General features: G+C 43.8%; 1 protein-coding gene across 2 annotated transcripts in view; it reads left to right on the top strand.

Annotated features, from left to right (window-relative positions):
• The window catches only part of LOC124010162 (adenylate cyclase type 1-like), a 74488-nt gene that overhangs the window by 30492 nt on the left and 26304 nt on the right, over positions 1-17692 (top strand). For both annotated transcript variants that reach the window (XM_046322547.1, XM_046322546.1), the window contains exons 5-8: positions 9960-10087; positions 12069-12227; positions 12414-12555; positions 14695-14850. In XM_046322547.1, the coding sequence (XP_046178503.1) occupies positions 9960-10087; positions 12069-12227; positions 12414-12555; positions 14695-14850 (585 nt within the window). The remainder of the gene's footprint in view (positions 1-9959; positions 10088-12068; positions 12228-12413; positions 12556-14694; positions 14851-17692) is intronic.

Here is a 17692-nt window from a genome sequence, read left to right as displayed (position 1 = left end):
GAAACCAGAAATATATCTGCTGGAGTGCGTGCTACGGGTGGGTGTTGCTATGGTGACCAGTGAGCTGAGATAAGGCGGAGCTAAGATAAGATATAAGTCTCCAACTTCAGTGAATTTTGCAATTCATTCCAGTCATTGGCAGCATAGAACTGGAATGAAAGGCGACCAAAGGAGGTGTTGGCTTTGGGGATGACCAGTGAGATATACCTGCTGGAGCGCTTGCTACGGGTGGGTGTTGCTATGGTGACCAGTGAGCTGTCTGTCTGTCTGTCTGTCTGTCTGTCTGTCTGTCTGTCTGTCTGTCTGTCTGTCTGTCTGTCTGTCTGTCTGTCTGTCTGTCTGTCTGTCTGTCTGTCTGTCTGTCTGTCTGTCTGTCTGTCTGTCTGTCTGTCTGTCTGTCTAAGGGGAGAAAGAGAGAATGACCACTTGGGAGAGATGAGGATCCCGGTGCCACCACCCCGCTGACCAGAAGCTCTCGGGGTGTGCGAGAACACGTGGGCGGACGAAGAGAGAGCAGTAGGAGTAGCAGTGTTGTCTGTGGTGATCCATGTTTCCGTCAGTGCCAAGAAGTCGAGGGACTGGAGGGAGGCATAGGCTGAGATGAACTCTGCCTTGTTGACCGCAGATTGGCAGTTCCAGAGGCTACCGGAGACCTGGAACTCCACGTGGGTCGTGCGCGCTGGGACCACCAGATTAGGGTGGCCGCGGCCACGCGGTGTGGAGCATTTGTATGGTCTGTGCAGAGAGGAGAGAACAGGGATAGACAGACACATAGTTGACAGGCTACAGAAGAGGCTACGCTAATGCAAAGGAGATTGGAATGACAAGTGGACTACACGTCTCGAATGTTCAGAAAGTTAAGCTTACGTAGCAAGAATCTTATTGACTAAAATGATTAAAATGATACAGTACTGCTGAAGTAGGCTAGCTGGCAGTGGGTGCGTTGTTGACACTACACTAATCAAGTCGTTCCGTTGAGTGTAATAGTTTCTGCAGTGCTGCTATTCGGGGCTAGCTGGCTAGCTAGTAGTGTTGTTTACGTTACGTTGCGTTAAAAGAACGACAATAGCTGGCTAGCTAACCTAGAAAATCGCTCTAGACTACACAATTATCTTTGATACAAAGACGGCTATGTAGCTAGCTATGTAGCTAGCTACGATCAAACAAATCAAACCGTTGTACTGTAATGAAATGAAGTGAAAATGTGATACTACCTGTGAATGCGCCGGGTTGTTGAGTTCTATTCAGAAGACGTTGGCTAGCGTTGGCTAGCTGTTGGCTAGCTAGCAGAGTCTCCTACGTTAAGGACGACAAATAGCTGGCTAGCTAACCTCGGTAAATTAAGATAATCACTCTAAGACTACACACTCTAAACCTAAACAACACAATTATCTTGGATACGAAGATACGAAGACAGCAAAGACAGCTATGTAGCTAGCTAACACTACACTAATCAAGTCGTTCAGTTGAGTGTAATAGTTTCTCCAGTGCAGCTAATCAGTGGACGTTAGCTAGCTGGCTGGTGAAGACTACGTTAGGACGGCGAAATACGATAATTACGCAATTATCTTTGATACAAAGACAGCTATGTAGCTAGCTGAGAAGAAATTGCTAAGATTAGACAAATCAAACCGTTGTGCTATAATGAAATATAATGAAATGTAATGAAATGTAATGAAAAAGTTATACTACCTGCGGGAGCGAAGTGCCGATGCGACCACTCGCTCCAACCCGGAAGTCGAAGGTTAATGAAATACAAATGGTATAGAGAGAAATAGTCCTATAATTCCTATAATTCCTATAATAACTATAATAACTACAATCTAATCTAAAACTTCTTACCTGGGAATATTGAAGACTCATGTTAAAAGGAACCACCAGCTTTCATATGTTCTCATGTTCTGAGCAAGGAACTTAAATGTTAGCTTTCTTACATGGCACATATTGAACTTTTACGTTCTTCTCCAACACTTTGTTTTTGCATTATTTAAACCAAATTGAACATGTTTAATTATTTATTTGAGGCTAAATTGATTTTATTGATGTATTATATTAAGTTAAAATAAGTGTTAATTCAGTATTGTTGTAACTGTCATTACAAATACCATTTTTTTTAAATCTGCTTTTTTTGGTCCTCCAATAAAGCGGTATCGGCGTTGAAAAATCATAATCGGTCGACTCTGTACATTATGGCTGTATAGATTGGTCATGGGGGGTATGGTCACGTGATAGGGCCAGAGTAATCCTGCATGGCTTGGGTTTGAATCAGTCTCCTAAGCCCTAGCTCACTAGGTAGATCAGATGAACTAACACAGGGACAGGAGAAGAGAAGCAGCACAGCACAGTGAGAGGACTGAGAGGAGAGGAGGAGCCTTTCTAAGCACCAGGGCTTTTCTGTCCACATCTCCAGCCTCTATTTACCCACTAAAGCCTATCTATAGCCAGGCTCTATATATCCCACCACCTGTTATACCCTCACTGTCTTGGCCCTAAGATATGGACGTTATACCCTGGTTTCACACTAGTTTCAATCTGGTTTCACCCCTGGTTGCTCACGTAATTGTTTGTGCTTGTTTATATTAAAAATATGTAGTTTAGGTGTGTTCCCATGTGGGTACATATAGTGGTATACGTTTAGGAATCTTTACTAGCAGATTGTTTGCACCTCTCTTTTGGATGGGATGCTCATTTTGCATCTAGCTATATCTGTCTTCCCTATATCTGTCTTCCCTATATCTGTCTTCCCTATATCTGTCTTCCTTATATCTGTCTTCCCTATATCTGTCTTCCCTATATCTGTCTTCCCTATATCTGTCTTCCCTATATCTGTCTTCCCTATATCTGTCTTCCCTATATTTGTCTTCCCAACTACTGAAGTCATGTAGGTTTATGGATATTTCCTGGTAGGTGGCTTAGCCTATTAGTGCAGTAGCTACACTACATGACCAAAGGTATGTGGACACCTGCTCGTCCAACATCTCATTCCAAAGTCATGGGGGAACGTGGGGATGTGCTTCCAGGCACAAGAGCATTAGTGAGATCGGGCACTGATGTTGGGCGATTAGGACATGCTCGCCGTCGGCGTTCCAAATCATCTCAAAGGTGTTCGATAGGGTTGAGGTCAGGGCTCTGTGCAGACCAGTCAAGATCTTTCACACCGATTTTGACAAACCATTTCTGTATGGACCTCGCTTTGTGCACGGGCACATTGTCATGAAGAAACAGGAAAGGTCCTACCCCAAACTGTTGCCACAAAGTTGGAAGCACAGAATTGTCTAGAATGTCATTGTATGCTGTCGCGTTAAAATGGCCCTTCACTGGAACTAAGGGGCCGAGCCAAATCATGAAAAACAGCCCCAGACCATTTTTCCTCCTCCACCAAACTTTACAGTTGGCACTATGCATTGGGGAAGGTAGCATTTTCTTGGCATCTGCCCAACCCAGATTCAGCCGTTGGACTGCCAGATGGTGAAGTGTGATTCATCACCCCAGAGAACATGTTTCCACTGCTCCATGTTTCCACTGCTCCAGTCCTATGACGGTGAGCTTTACACCACTCCAGGCTACGCTTGTCATTGCGCATGGTGATCTGAGGCTTGTGTGTGGCTGCTCAGCCATGGAAATCCATTTCATGAAGCTCCAGACAAAAAGTTATTGGGCTGACGTTGTTTCCAGAGGCAGTTAGGAACTCACTGGTGAGTGTTGCAACCAAGGAGACGTTTTTATGCATTACTCACTTCTGTGAGCTTATGTGGCCTACCACTTCGCGGCTGAGCCGTTGTTGCACCTAGACGCTATAACAGCACTTACAGCACTAAAACAGCACTTACAGTTGACTGGGGCAGCTCTAACAGGGCAGACATTTGATGAAATGACCTTTTGGAAAGGTTGCATGCTATAACGGTGCCACATTGAAAGTCGCTGAGCACTTCAGTAAGATCATTTTACTGCCATTGTTTGTCTATGATTGCATGGCTGTGTGCTTGATTTTATATACCTGTCACCAACCGGTGTGGCTGAAATAGCCAAACCCACTTATTTGAAGGGGTGTCCACATACATTTGTTTATATAGTGTAGCTCTTATGTTGTACAGTAGGAGGATGTTCTCTTTAACACTCTCTGGTCTCTCTGGTCTCTCTCTTTCCAACGACAAATGTGTTCTGGCTCTTGCCCAACCCATCGGTTTCTGGACCAATCAGACAGCCCCGAATTTGTTCGCATTCGCTGAAGAGACGGGGAGGTACTCAAATCCAGACTCATTGCGGAGAAGAAACTAAATGTCCGTGGGTGTGGCATAGTGTTTAGCCGGAGCAAGGAGTCTGGGTAGCCTGGCAACCATTGAGTGTTAAACTAAGAGAAAATTAATTCTCTCTGCTTTTCTTTTTAAGGCTAAGTCCCAAATGGCACCCTAATCCCTATGTAATGCACTTTGTAGGGAATAGGGTGCCAATTGGGATGTAGACAGAGACTTACCTATTAGTGAACAGCTGGCACGTACGTCCTTAACGCAGGTGGCTTAACTCTGTGGCTTGCTCCTTTGGCACAGTGTAATTGCCTAAGCTGTCTATTTGAAATGTGTGTGTAGGGGCCCGATGGAACAGAGGAAGGGAAGTGGAGTCTCAGAAGTTCTAATGAAAATGTATAACCTCTGTTGTTTCTGCAGTCACACAGCTGTAAAGACCTAGTGAAATAGCTAGAGGCCTCAAATAGAGACCAATACACTTGCTCTCCCCTGAAGTTCCAGAGGTTTCAGTACACGTTCCAAACTATTTTTGTGTCTATTTGATTTAGGTTACACTGTTCATTCTACCTAGTTGGGTCTGGGTAGTAAGCTGAGATGAGTTTTGGGCTTTGGAGGGTTGATGGTGTACGTTTTTCTATTTGTTCTGTCTGTTGTTCGATTCTTTAATCAATACTACTGTCTTCTCAGAAGTGAGGCTACGTGTCTCCCATCTCATTGGTTATGATTAGATAGCCAAGACCTAGTTTTGCCTTGACAGGTTATGTGGTCAAGAGACCACTGTAGTCCCTGTGCCCAAGAACGACAAAGTAACCTGTCTAAATGACTATCGCCTATTGCAACTCGCATACCGCCCCAACAGATCCACAGATGACGCTATCTTTATTGCACTCCACACTGGCCTCACCCACCTGGATATGAGGAACACACGTTGTCAGAGGAAGGCCGAAAAACTGCCGAAGACCCCAGCCACCCAAAGCCAAGGACTGTTCACTCTGTTACCGCATGGCAAGCAGTACCAGAGCACCAAGTCTTGGACCAAAAGGCTTCTTAACAGTTAACCCAATGAGTCCCACCGTGTTGCTGGTGCATTTTGTACTTCTAACCCTTTTTAAACTTTGTGTGTTTGAGCTACAGACTTGTGTTGTAGCTCAAACACACCATTTGTCTCGTTCTTCTGCATCCATAGATACCAACCATTAGTATGTTTGATTAACGGGGGCCGAGCTAGAGCGGTGTTTGTCAGGCAAGGGCGGATCCCGAAGGAGAAAAACATGTTTTTCTCTAAGATGCTCACAACAGTTGTTAGAAGGTAAGGGCTTCTTCTAAATAGAAGATTATTGATAATCCCAGGACATAGTGTCTATAACTCTGTAATGAACTCACATAGTTGTTGTCAAACTCGAAACTCCACACAGTTAACGCTGATTGGTTGGATATTCATTTCCCAGTGAGCAAAACATTTCTCTAACTACAGAGTTCATATAAATTCCTTTTGATCAGCTTTTTGCTACGACTTACCTTTTTTAAATTTACATTTGTCAGTAAAACTCATGAATGCAACTGGTTTTGTCAAATTATTTTACTGGTTGTCCTGAAAAGATCATGGTAAAACAATTAATTGTGAGTCGAAATATAAGTCAGATAAATTAAAAGCTGATTCTGGCTAGGATCTCGGGACTGATAATGTCTACCCGGACTATTTGCATTGACCTTTTTTTGCACTGACTCTATGCACACTGGACCCTACCCATACACTTACACACACACACACACACACACACACACACACACACACACACACACACACACACACACACACACACACACACACACACACACACACACACACACACACACACACACACACACACACACACACACACACACACACACGAAAAAAAAGTATTTAGTCAGCCACCAATTGTGCAAGTTCTCCCACTTAAAAAAGATGAGAGAGGCCTGTAATTTTCATCAAAGGTACACTTCAACTATGACAAAATGAGAGAAAAAAATCCAGAAAATCACATTGTAGGATTTGTAATACATTTATTTGCAAAATATGGTGGAAAATAAGTATTTGGTCACCTACAAACAAGCAAAATGTCTAGCTCTCACAGACCTATAACTTCTTCTTTTAGAGGCTCCTCTGTCCTCCACTCGTTACTTGTATTAATGGCACCTGTTTGAACTTGTTATCAGTATAAAAGACACCTGTCCACAACCTCAAACAGTCACACTCCAAACTCCAAAGGGAAGTTTTGGGAAAGGGCTTGTAGTAAGCATTTCACGTTCAAGTCTACACCAGTTGTGTTCGGCGCATGTGACAAATATAATGTGATTTGATTTATGATGAATTATGATTTTGTCCGTTAGACGAATCAGAGTTTTTCCACATTATTTTCATCATTCATTATTGCTGTTAAGCTCATATCAAAACACAGAATTTCCTTTTTTTATGTTTATCTTTTAAGACAATATCTGACTTGAAAGAAATATGCTTCAGTGCCACTGAGCGATAACAAAGCGTGTGTAACCTGTAGGTACAATTATGGAAAGTAAAACCATATTTTACACAGCTTACAAGCTCTCTCAATTCAATTCAATTCAAGGGGCAGGCGGTGTGACTCACCAACTTTGTCTGTCTGTCTGTCTGTCTGTCTGTCTGTCTGTCTGTCTGTCTGTCTGTCTGTCTGTCTGTCTGTCTGTCTGTCTGTCTGTCTGTCTGTCTGTCTGTCTGTCTGTCTGTCTGTCTGTCTGTCTGTCTGTCTGTCTGTCTGTCTGTCTGTCTGTCTGTCTGTCTGTCTGTCTGTCTGTCTGTCTGTCTGTCTGTCTGTCTGTCTGTCTGTCTGTCTGTCTGTGTCTCTGTCTGTCTCGCTCTCTCGCTCTCCCTCATCCAACACAAATAGACATGAATGTTAGAAATAGAGTTTCCATCTCCACGTTCTTCTTCTGAGTTTTTTTTTGTTCACATGCTCTGCTCAGCCCACGATCACATCCCTTCCATGGAAAAACAATGGGAGCTGGGATATTGTATTGCCCCATAGCAGCCCAGCCCCCACCCCTAGTTCAGCTAGCTCACAGTGATGTCTGTGGTTCACAGATCCTTAATGATGGGTTAGACTTCCACCGCACCTTTCATCCCAGAACAGAGCACAGCTTCACATCATGCCAGGCAGCCAGTCAGCCAGGCAGGCAGCCAGGCGGTGTGACTCACCAACAAACGTCTACAACATTGATCATATGACATGATGGAGTGGGGACTCTTGTGGTTCTGCGCTTAAAAGCATTTCCTTATTTAAGTTGGAATTGTACTGTACAGTACATCTTGCAATAAACTGTATGTTCACGTTAGTGTGTACTTCACACACAGTAGCCTACATTATACTACATTGATGATACTTGTTGGAGTGGGGACTGTTTTTATCTGTTTTCATTTAATTACATTTGATATCAAATCAAATCAAATGTTATTTGTCACATGCGCCGAATAAAACAGGCATTACACTTTACAGTGAAATTCTTACTTACAAGCCCTTAACCAACAATGCAGTTTTAAGAAACTACCTAAAAAAAAGTAAGAAATATATAAGAATTGTGTGCTGTGCAGAGCATGATGCAATATACCGTAAGTTCACATTAGTGTGTACATCACGCACAGTAGCGTACCGAATGTGCAGTACCCCTATAAATTAAGTACAACTTATAAAGGCTTTATATAGCATACATAAAGGATTCATAAGCACTACATAAATGCTTCACAAATCATCTATAAGCATATGGGATACTCTACAAAGGGTGTATAAAGCACGACATGAAATCAAATTGTATTTATATAGCACGTTGATACAACACATGCATTTCAAGGTTCTTAACAAATATCAGTGTGGATGACGGATCACCACCTCAAGCTGAACTTCGGCAAGACGGAGCTGCTCTTCCTCCCGGGGAAGGACTGCCCGTTCCATGATCTCGCCATCACGGTTGACAACTCCATTGTGTCCTCCTCCCAGAGCGCTAAGAACCTTGGCGTGATCCTGGACAACAAACTGTCGTTCTCAACTAACATCAAGGCGGTGGCCCGTTCCTGTAGGTTCATGCTCTACAACATCCGCAGAGTACGACCCTGCCTCACACAGGAAGCGGCGCAGGTCCTAATCCAGGCACTTGTCATCTCCCGTCTGGATTACTGCAACTCGCTGTTGGCTGGGCTCCCTGCCTGTGCCATTAAACCCCTACAACTCATCCAGAACGCCGCAGCCCGTCTAGTGTTCAACCTTCCCAAGTTCTCTCACGTCACCCCGCTCCTCCGCTCTCTCCACTGGCTTCCAGTTGAAGCTCGCATCCGCTACAAGACCATGGTGCTTGCCTACGGAGCTGTGAGGGGAACGGCACCTCAGTACCTCCAGGCTCTGATCAGGCCCTACACCCAAATAAGGGCACTGCGTTCATCCACCTCTGGCCTGCTCGCCTCCCTACCACTGAGGAAGTACAGTTCCCGCTCAGCTCAGTCAAAACTGTTCGCTGCTCTGGCTCCCCAATGGTGGAACAAACTCCCTCACGACGCCAGGACAGCGGAGTCAATCACCACCTTCCGGAGACACCTGAAACCCCACCTCTTTAAGGAATACCTAGGATAGGATAAAGTAATCCTTCTCACCCCCCTCCCCCCTTAAAATATTTAGATGCACTATTGTAAAGTGGTTGTTCCACTGGATGTCATAAGGTGAATGCACCAATTTGTAAGTCGCTCTGGATAAGAGCGTCTGCTAAATGACTTAAATGTAAATGTAAATGTAAATGAAAGGCATAAGGACTTAACAATTCTAACCGTAGAATGAATTGCAAAATGTGACACATGTATGTTTATAGACCATTTATAGATTATGACATATGTATATTTAGAGACCATTTAGTATGACATGTGCTTATAGATGATTTGTGAAGCATATATGTGGTGCTTATGAAGCCTTTATGTATGCTATATAACGCCTTTATAAATTGTACTCTGTTTAAAGTGGGACCGGATAGGTCATAGTGTATTTGCGCATTAGTGCACATTAGTACATCCTGACTCTGCCATCTGCAACCGGGATTCGTTGGACCAGGCGATGTTTTTCCACTCCTCAGTTGTCCAGTGTTGGTGATCGCCTGCACACTGGATACGCTTCTTGTTTTTAGCTGATAGGAGTGGAACCCGGTGTTGTCGTCTGCTGCAATAGCCCATCCGTGACAAGGATCGACGAGTTGTGCGTTCAGAGATGACGTTCTGTACACCACTGTACCTCTCCGTTATCTGCCTGTTTGTGGCCTGCCTGTTAGCTCACACGATTCTTGCAATTCTCCTTCAACCTCTCATCAAAGAGCTGTTTTTGTCCAAAGGACGTCCGCCGGCTGGATGTTTTTCGTTTGTCGTACCATTCTCTGTAAAAGCTAGACACTGTCGTGTGTGAAAAGCCCAGTAGGCTGGCCCACTCTGAGATACTGGAATCGGCGCACCTGGCACTCACAATCATACCACGCTCAAAGTTGCTTAAGTCACTCGTTTTGCCCATTACAACATTCAATCGAACAGTAACTGAATGCCTCGATGCCTGTCTGCCTGCTTTATATAGCCCTCTTTCTCTACTCTCTCTCTCTCTCTCTCTCTCTCTCTCTCTCTCTCTCTCTCTCTCTCTCTCTCTCTCCCTCTACCCCGTCTCTGTCTCTGATTGACAGGAGAACCACTGTAGGCGTATAAAGATCCTGGGAGACTGTTACTACTGTGTGTCAGGTCTGACCCAGCCCAAGACTGACCACGCTCACTGCTGCGTGGAGATGGGCCTGGACATGATCGACACCATCACGTGAGTCTATAGGTTTCTGGTAAACACTCACTCAGTCATTGCTAGCACCTTGGAGCGTAGCGCTGCAGCATTTGTCTCTCCATGACGTCCTGTTCTTGGTCCCGGGCTGATGTGATGTGATGTACCAGGTTGTATGGGTCGTCCATGGTTAACACGTCCCCTGTCTGCTAAATGAACTAGTGTAGCACACGGCCATTTGGCATAGCCAGATCAGGACCTAACATAAAGACAACTCAGAGAATGCTATTCTGTTCTTATGAAATTGTCACGTCCTGACCTTAGTTCCTTTTTTATGTCTCTATTTTACTTTGTTCAGGACGTGAGTTTGGGTGGGCATTCTATGTGTTGTTCTATGTTTTTTTGTTTTGTGTTGCTGCACCTTACAGGACTGTTTCGTTTTCATTTCACTCACTGTGTTATTTTGTTTAGTGTTTCTGTTCTAACAAAATAACATGAACACTTACCACGCTGCGCATTGGTCCGATCCTTCATACTCCTCGTCAGAAGAGGAGGAAAACCATTACAGAAATAGACTACATTTTCTTCATATCATGCTTCTTTAGACCTGTCTGAAATAAATAATGGAGTTATTGTGATGGTGTAGGCTGTATTACATGGGTTTATTAGACTTGAAAATGTAGCTGTTCCAGAGGTCTGCATCAGTGTCTTGTAGGCTGTGTGTGGAAGCCTGGAGGATGCTAAATGTGTTTACATAAGTAACGGTCAATTACCATGAGACCAACATTTTGTGACTGCCACAGCCCTAGGTACAGACACATTGAGTTGTGATCGACACCATATCACATAGCTCTGTATGGCTCTATGGAATGAGCCTGCTGCATTGGCTTTCAGCCATTATATTGATTCATTTGGTTTGACCAAAGATAAAGGCCCAACTGAAGACTGTGGGGATATTTTTGCTATTCTCTATTCTTCTCATCTAAACCACAGTGGTTTAAGTGAGTCCAGGCTGAAGGATTCCTTAGTGGGATTGTCAATGGCTGCTATGAATACATGCCAAGACTGCAGATAGAGTGGAGAGTGGAATCTCATTTGAGGGCGCGGGAATGGAAATGTATTTGGATGCTTCCTTATGAAGCGTGAAAGTGTTTGTCTCATTTGCATGTCCTGCACAATTTGGAGAAAGAAGAAAGAGCTCAACACTTCAAAAAGCTCTATCCCATCCCGTATTAAATGTATGGCCATGGATTTGGTCTTATGTGGCTCTGTGTGCACAAGGCCACACAGGATGTCAGTATTCATAAACAGACATTGTAGGACTATACACAGACACATAGAGCTACAACGCACAATGAAAACACAGGCCTTTCTCTGTTAACGGTAGATTCACATGCATATTCATTTATATTCCTATTGGTGACTAGTACAGCATTTTTCCCTGTTTATTTTAGAGTCTAAAGATTGCTCTTAAATCTCACCCTGCTCCCTCCATACGGGTGGAATTTTCCTCTGTCCTGCACTCTTACATTAATAAAAAAAAAGTTTAAAATAATTTAGAACCCGGAGTAGCAACCATTTTGTCCTTCTGGCTTATCTCCCCAGAACATGTACTTTTTCCTCCAGAGAGAGAGAGAGAGAGAGAGAGAGAGAGAGAGAGAGAGAGAGAGAGAGAGAGGGAGGGAGGGAGGTTGGAACTCAGCTGTCTGGCCTTTCTATATTATTAGGTGAAGAGGAGCAGCACAATTCATCATGGAAGAATAACATTTGTGGAATTTATGACATTGCCTGCTAAGGCAATAAATTATTTGTATACAGGAATGCTATACTACACACAAACATCTACTCGTATGCACACACTCACACACACATGAATGCAGGCACACTTAGGGACTTGGCACTTGGCTGCCAGGCAGGTACACACGTATGTACGCACACACACACATATACACACACAATCACACACACATTCACACAGTATCAATATTTTAATATTGTAACTACTCTCCTCGTGCACCTGCAGGTCGGTAGCGGAGGCCACCGAAGTGAATCTGAACATGCGTGTGGGTCTCCACACAGGCCGGGTTCTGTGTGGGGTCCTGGGACTGAGGAAGTGGCAGTATGACGTGTGGTCCAACGATGTCACACTGGCCAACGTGATGGAGGCAGGGGGACTGCCTGGGTTAGTACCAGTTACCACCATGCCAAAATCTACTGTCCCAACATCACACACAACAACTTCACACACAACACAGACTGTGAGCAGCACCTCTGGAGCAATTAGGGGTTAAGTGCCTTGCTCTAAAGCACAACGACAGTAGGTAGCACCACATGAGGCTGACTGTTTGTGTTTCTCCTTCTCCACCAGTAAGGTCCACATTACCAAGGCGACCCTGGACTCCCTGAATGGAGACTATGAGGTTGAACCAGGCAACGGTCATGAGAGAAATGCCTTCCTCCTCAAACACCAGATCGAGACCTTCTTCATTGTGCCAACTCACCGACGGAAGGTGTGTTTGTGTCTGCGTACGTGTGTGTGCTTGTGTGTCTGGGTGCGTACGTGTGTGTGTGTGTGTGTGTGTGTGTGTGTGTGTGTGTGTGTGTGTGTGTGTGTGTGTGTGTGTGTGTGTGTGTGTGTGTGTGTGTGTGTGTGTGTGTGTGTGTGTGTGTGTGTGTGTGTGTGTGTGTGTGTGTGTGTGTGTGTGTGTGTGTGTGTGTGTGTGTGTGTGTGTGTGTGTGTGTGTACAGTATGTGAGAACTCCTGCATGGGAGTGTGTATGTGTGTGTAGGATTAGAGGTGTTTGTATGTGTGTGTGAGGATGAGTGTTTATGTGTGGTTACATTATGAAGCAAAGTAAAAATAGACACATTTTAGGACACAGATCTCATTTGGTCTCATAGTAGTTAACTTAGGTTCAGTGATGACATCTGTGGAACATGCAGTAAGCCTACTCGCAGTAGTCTAGCCATTAGGATTCCTGGTTTTTACCCAGGCAGCCCGGGTTCAACTCCCGGTATGGGAACTCGCATTTTGGGTGGCAGGTAGCCTAGCGGTTAGAGTATTGGGCCAGTAACCGAAAGGTCGATTGTTGTAATCCCTGAGCCGACAAGGTGAAACATCTGTCGATTTGCCCTTGAGCAAGGCACTTAACCCTAATTGCTCTAAGGTTGCCACTGATAATGACTGACCCTGGCCGTGACCACACTGTCTGAGGGTGTCTCGGGGGGAGTTGGGATATGCAAAAAATATATTTCTAAATGACACGTACGTATCAATTGTACATTTGTGAAATAGGACAAATATAAGCAACCACCAAATTATTACTAAATTATTATACTAGCATTCTTAGTTGGACAAGGAAACACAGTATGGGACATACTTGAACATGCTTGGATATACAGTACTCAAAATAACATTGGAAATACTTGGAAATACATACATGAACTGCACATAACTTTGGCATACTGCACATGGACAGATGCAGTAAGACTGCCAGAAGTTAGGATGGATAGTCAATTTTACATCCAGATTTAAAAAAGACTTAACCTCTCATTAGCTGGCATTTTCATCTTAATAGGTCTGGAAAGACAGTACTTTAGTGCTGTAGTAGTGTAGGACTACATGTTCCATATGCTGTGTGTATACTAGAAAGTGTTTGGTACGTTTTCATTGAGTTGTCACTCCCTCACGTTGGTAGGGTTGTTCAGATGAGATGGGTTCCCTTACAGTCTCGCTGATGTTCTGTAAGTGCTGTGTAGTGGAAAAATCGAGGAGCAACAACGGCTCAGCCACGAAGTGGTAGGCCACACAAGCTCACAGAACGGGACCGGCGAGCACTGAAGCGCGTAAAGATGGTCTGTTCTCGGTGGCAACACTCACTACGGAGTTCCAAACTGCCTCTGTAAGCAACGTCAGCACAAGACTGTTCGTCGTGATCTATCTATCTCCTCTCCTGCTATCCCCTTCTCCTACCCTACCCTCGTCTTGCAGATTTGATTAGGTCTGGAGAGAGGATCTGACTTCCGGATGCCTGACGCCTGTGTATTTATTATATGCTGCTTGGCTATTCCAATGGTACACTGTAAAGAAATGAACAATGCACAGTCTGGTGAGGTGCTGAGACTGCTGACTAGCGGGAGATAAATGAAACAGTCAAGGCTCTTCAGCCGAAGCGTTGGCTAATAAATCTACAAGGAAGGAGAGATGAGTGCACAACATTTCTTTGGCAATTGTGCACGGTCATCCACCAGGTTTCACATGGTGTAAAAGTGTATGTATGTGGATCCTTAAATGAACCGTTACAGCAGTGTCACAGTGTCTCAGAGGGCTGTTCAACCACCCTGTCCTTTTTCCACTCTCCTCCTCTGTGAGTGGTGGGACCCTTGACTAAGGTTGTGGCCCAAATGACTCTCCATGAAGTCAACCACGTTTCAACAAGTGCACTAAATGGGAAATAGGGTGCCATTTGGTTAACCCTCTTAATAGACGCACCGACAACTCTACTTCATCTAAGAGAGAGAAGAGACGCCGCAGTTTTGTGTTTGTGTTTGTGTTCTGTAATCTGGGTTGAAACCATATCTACTGAAGTGTATCTCCTGTATCATAGTGTGTATCTTAACACCTACTCTCACTGCTTGTTTGTTGACAGATATTCCCAGGATTGATTCTCTCGGATATAAAACCTGCCAAAAAGATGAAGTTTAAGACGGTGTGCTACTTGCTGGTGCAGCTCATGCACTGTAGGAAGATGTTCAAGGCCGAGATACCTTTCTCAAACGCCATGAACTGTGAGGATGGTGACAAGGTAAGGGATTTCTGTATGTGTGTTATGTACGGGAGTGTAGAGACAGAGAAGTTGTATGTGTGTGTATACATGAAATGTGTTTTTGTGTGTCCATGAGTGTGTGTTGTGTTAGGGAATGTAGAAACAAGGAGAGGCGTTGTATGCGCATGTGTGTGTTGACATAGCACACACGTGTGTGCGTGCAAGTGTGTGCGAGCGTGCATGTGTGTGTGGGGGGAATGTGTGTGTGTGTCCTCGATGAGGAGTCCCAGCCACCTAGACTTAGTTGACCTTCATCAGCTTACTTTCAAATCCTGTGGTAATCTGGCTAAGTGTCAGTGTGTTTACTTGACCTGCTATTCTTGTGAAGAAATCCTGAGGTCTGGCTACAGTTCAACTCTGGCTCAGGGTATTTAAATGCAGATGCTCAGGGTATTTAAATGCAGATGCTCAGGGTATTTAAATGTAGATGGCCAGGGTAATTAAATGCAGATGGCCAGGGTATTTAAATGCAGATGGCTAGGGTATTTAAATGCAGATGGTCAGGGTATTTAAATGCAGATGGCCAGGGTATTTAAATGCAGATGGACAGGGTATTTAAATGCAGATGGCCAGGGTAATTAAATGCAGATGCTCAGGGTATTGAAATGCAGATAATCAGGGTATTTAAATGCAGATGCCTGAGTCTATGTGGGTGTGTGTGGAAAAAGGAGGAGAACCAAATGAATATTGCACTTTCAGATAAAACCATGAAACTTGGTACACTCACCTACCTCGGTGGTTACACTCATGTAATATGTCATAGAGCTGTGACTATGTAAAGTTCATGCAATCATCTCTAACAGTTTGAAACTGTTTCCATTTGCTTCGTGATAACCCTGGATGAAAACATGTAGACATAGACAAGACAATACATAGGAGAGGAAAATGACAAAGTGTAAATATACTCAACACAGAATGAAAGATTAGGATTCAGGCCACACACAAACTCTCTCTCCAGGTTGTTGGAAATGATACAGACATGCGGAGAGAAATAGAGAGAGAGAGAAATAGAGGGTGACAGGAGAGGAGGAAGGAGAGAAAGGATGAGTGCGCTCAGAGCAGGTGTGGGTGTATGATGTGATGACTGTCCTATGCTCCCCAAACCATCTCCAAACGATTGGGTCATATGTAGAAGTTCCTCTGGGGAATATATTACAGTGGGAGATAGAGAGAGGAAGATAGAGAGACAAATAGAGAGAGAGACAAAGCAAGAGAAACAGTGGGAGATAGAGGGAGACACTGAAGAGAGAGACTAGAGAGAGAGAAAGACGGCTTTTAACATAGACATATAAATACTCATTAGCATAATGAATGCACACACACCTCCGAAACAACCAACAAAAGCGAGAGGTGTTAAAGGATGAAGGATGATGAGGATGAAGTCAATGGGGTGTGTGTTAACCTTCTGCAACATTCGTCATTCACTCTGTCACCCCCCTGTCCCCACTATGAAGCCACTCTCTCCAGCCTCTCCTTGCCCACCCACTGGCTCTCACACTGATACTGTGGTACAGCTCAATGGCTTTCTGCCTTCATCCAGGAAGACTCACTCAGGTAACGTCCCAAATGGCACCCTATTCCCTACATAGTGCACTATGAAGGGAATAGGGTGCCATCTGGGACGTATCCTTCTTCTCTCTGGTGTTAAATCACTGCTTCTGCTCTGCTGCCCCACATAATAATCATATTTACTTCCTATGGACACTTAAGAAAAAGGGTGTTTAATTGGGTCAGATAATGAATGTTAACTGTAGAGGGAATAATGAATGTTAACTGTAGAGGGAACAACGAATGTTAACTGTAGAGGGAACAATGACTGTTAACTGAACTGTAGAGAGACCAATAAATATTAACTGAAGAGGGAACAATGAATGTTACTGAAGAGGGAACAATGAATGTTAACTGAAGAGGGAACAATGACTGTTAACTGAAGAGGGAACAATGAGTGTTAACTGAACTTTAGAGGGAACAATGAACATTAACTTAACTGTAGAGGGAACAATGAGTGTTAACTGTAGAGGGAACAATACATGTTAACTGTAGAGGGAACAATGAATGTTTAACTTTTAACTGTAGAGGGAACAATGAATGTTAGCTGTAGAGAGAACTATGACTGTTAACTGAACTGTAGAGGGAACAATGAGTGTTAACTGTAGAGGGAACAATGAGTGTTAACTGTAGAGGGAACAATGAGTGTTAACTGTAGAGGGAACAATGAGTGTTAACTGAACTTTAGAGGGAACAATGAATGTTCAAATCAAATCAAATTTTATTTGTCACATACACATGGTTCGCAGATGTTAATGCGAGTGTAGCGAAATGCTTGTGCTTCTAGTTCCGACAATGCAGTGATAACCAACAAGTAATCTAACTAACAATTCCAAAACTACTGTCTTATACACAGTGTAAGGGGATAAGGAACATGTACATAAGGATATATGAATGAGTGATGGTACAGAGCAGCATACAGTAGATGGTATCGAGTACAGTATATACATATGAGATGAGTGTGTAGACAAAGTAAACAAAGTGGCATAGTTAAAGTGGCTAGTGATACATGTGTTACATAAGGATGCAGTCGATGATGTAGAGTACAGTATATACATATGCATATGAGATGAATAATGTAGGGTAAGTAACATTATATAAGGTAGCATTGTTTAAAGTGGCTAGTGATATATTTACATCATTTCCCATCAATTCCCATTATTAAAATGGCTGGAGTTGGGTCAGTGTCAATGACAGTGTGTTGGCAGCAGCCACTCAGTGTTAGTGGTGGCTGTTTAACAGTCTGATGGCCTTGAGATAGAAGCTGTTTTTC

This window comes from Oncorhynchus gorbuscha, linkage group LG22, assembly GCF_021184085.1.
Source record: "Oncorhynchus gorbuscha isolate QuinsamMale2020 ecotype Even-year linkage group LG22, OgorEven_v1.0, whole genome shotgun sequence".
Lineage (NCBI taxonomy): Eukaryota > Metazoa > Chordata > Actinopteri > Salmoniformes > Salmonidae > Oncorhynchus > Oncorhynchus gorbuscha.
The sequence above is the reverse complement of the archived record's forward strand: the minus strand, read 5'-3'. Positions and strand labels throughout refer to the sequence as shown.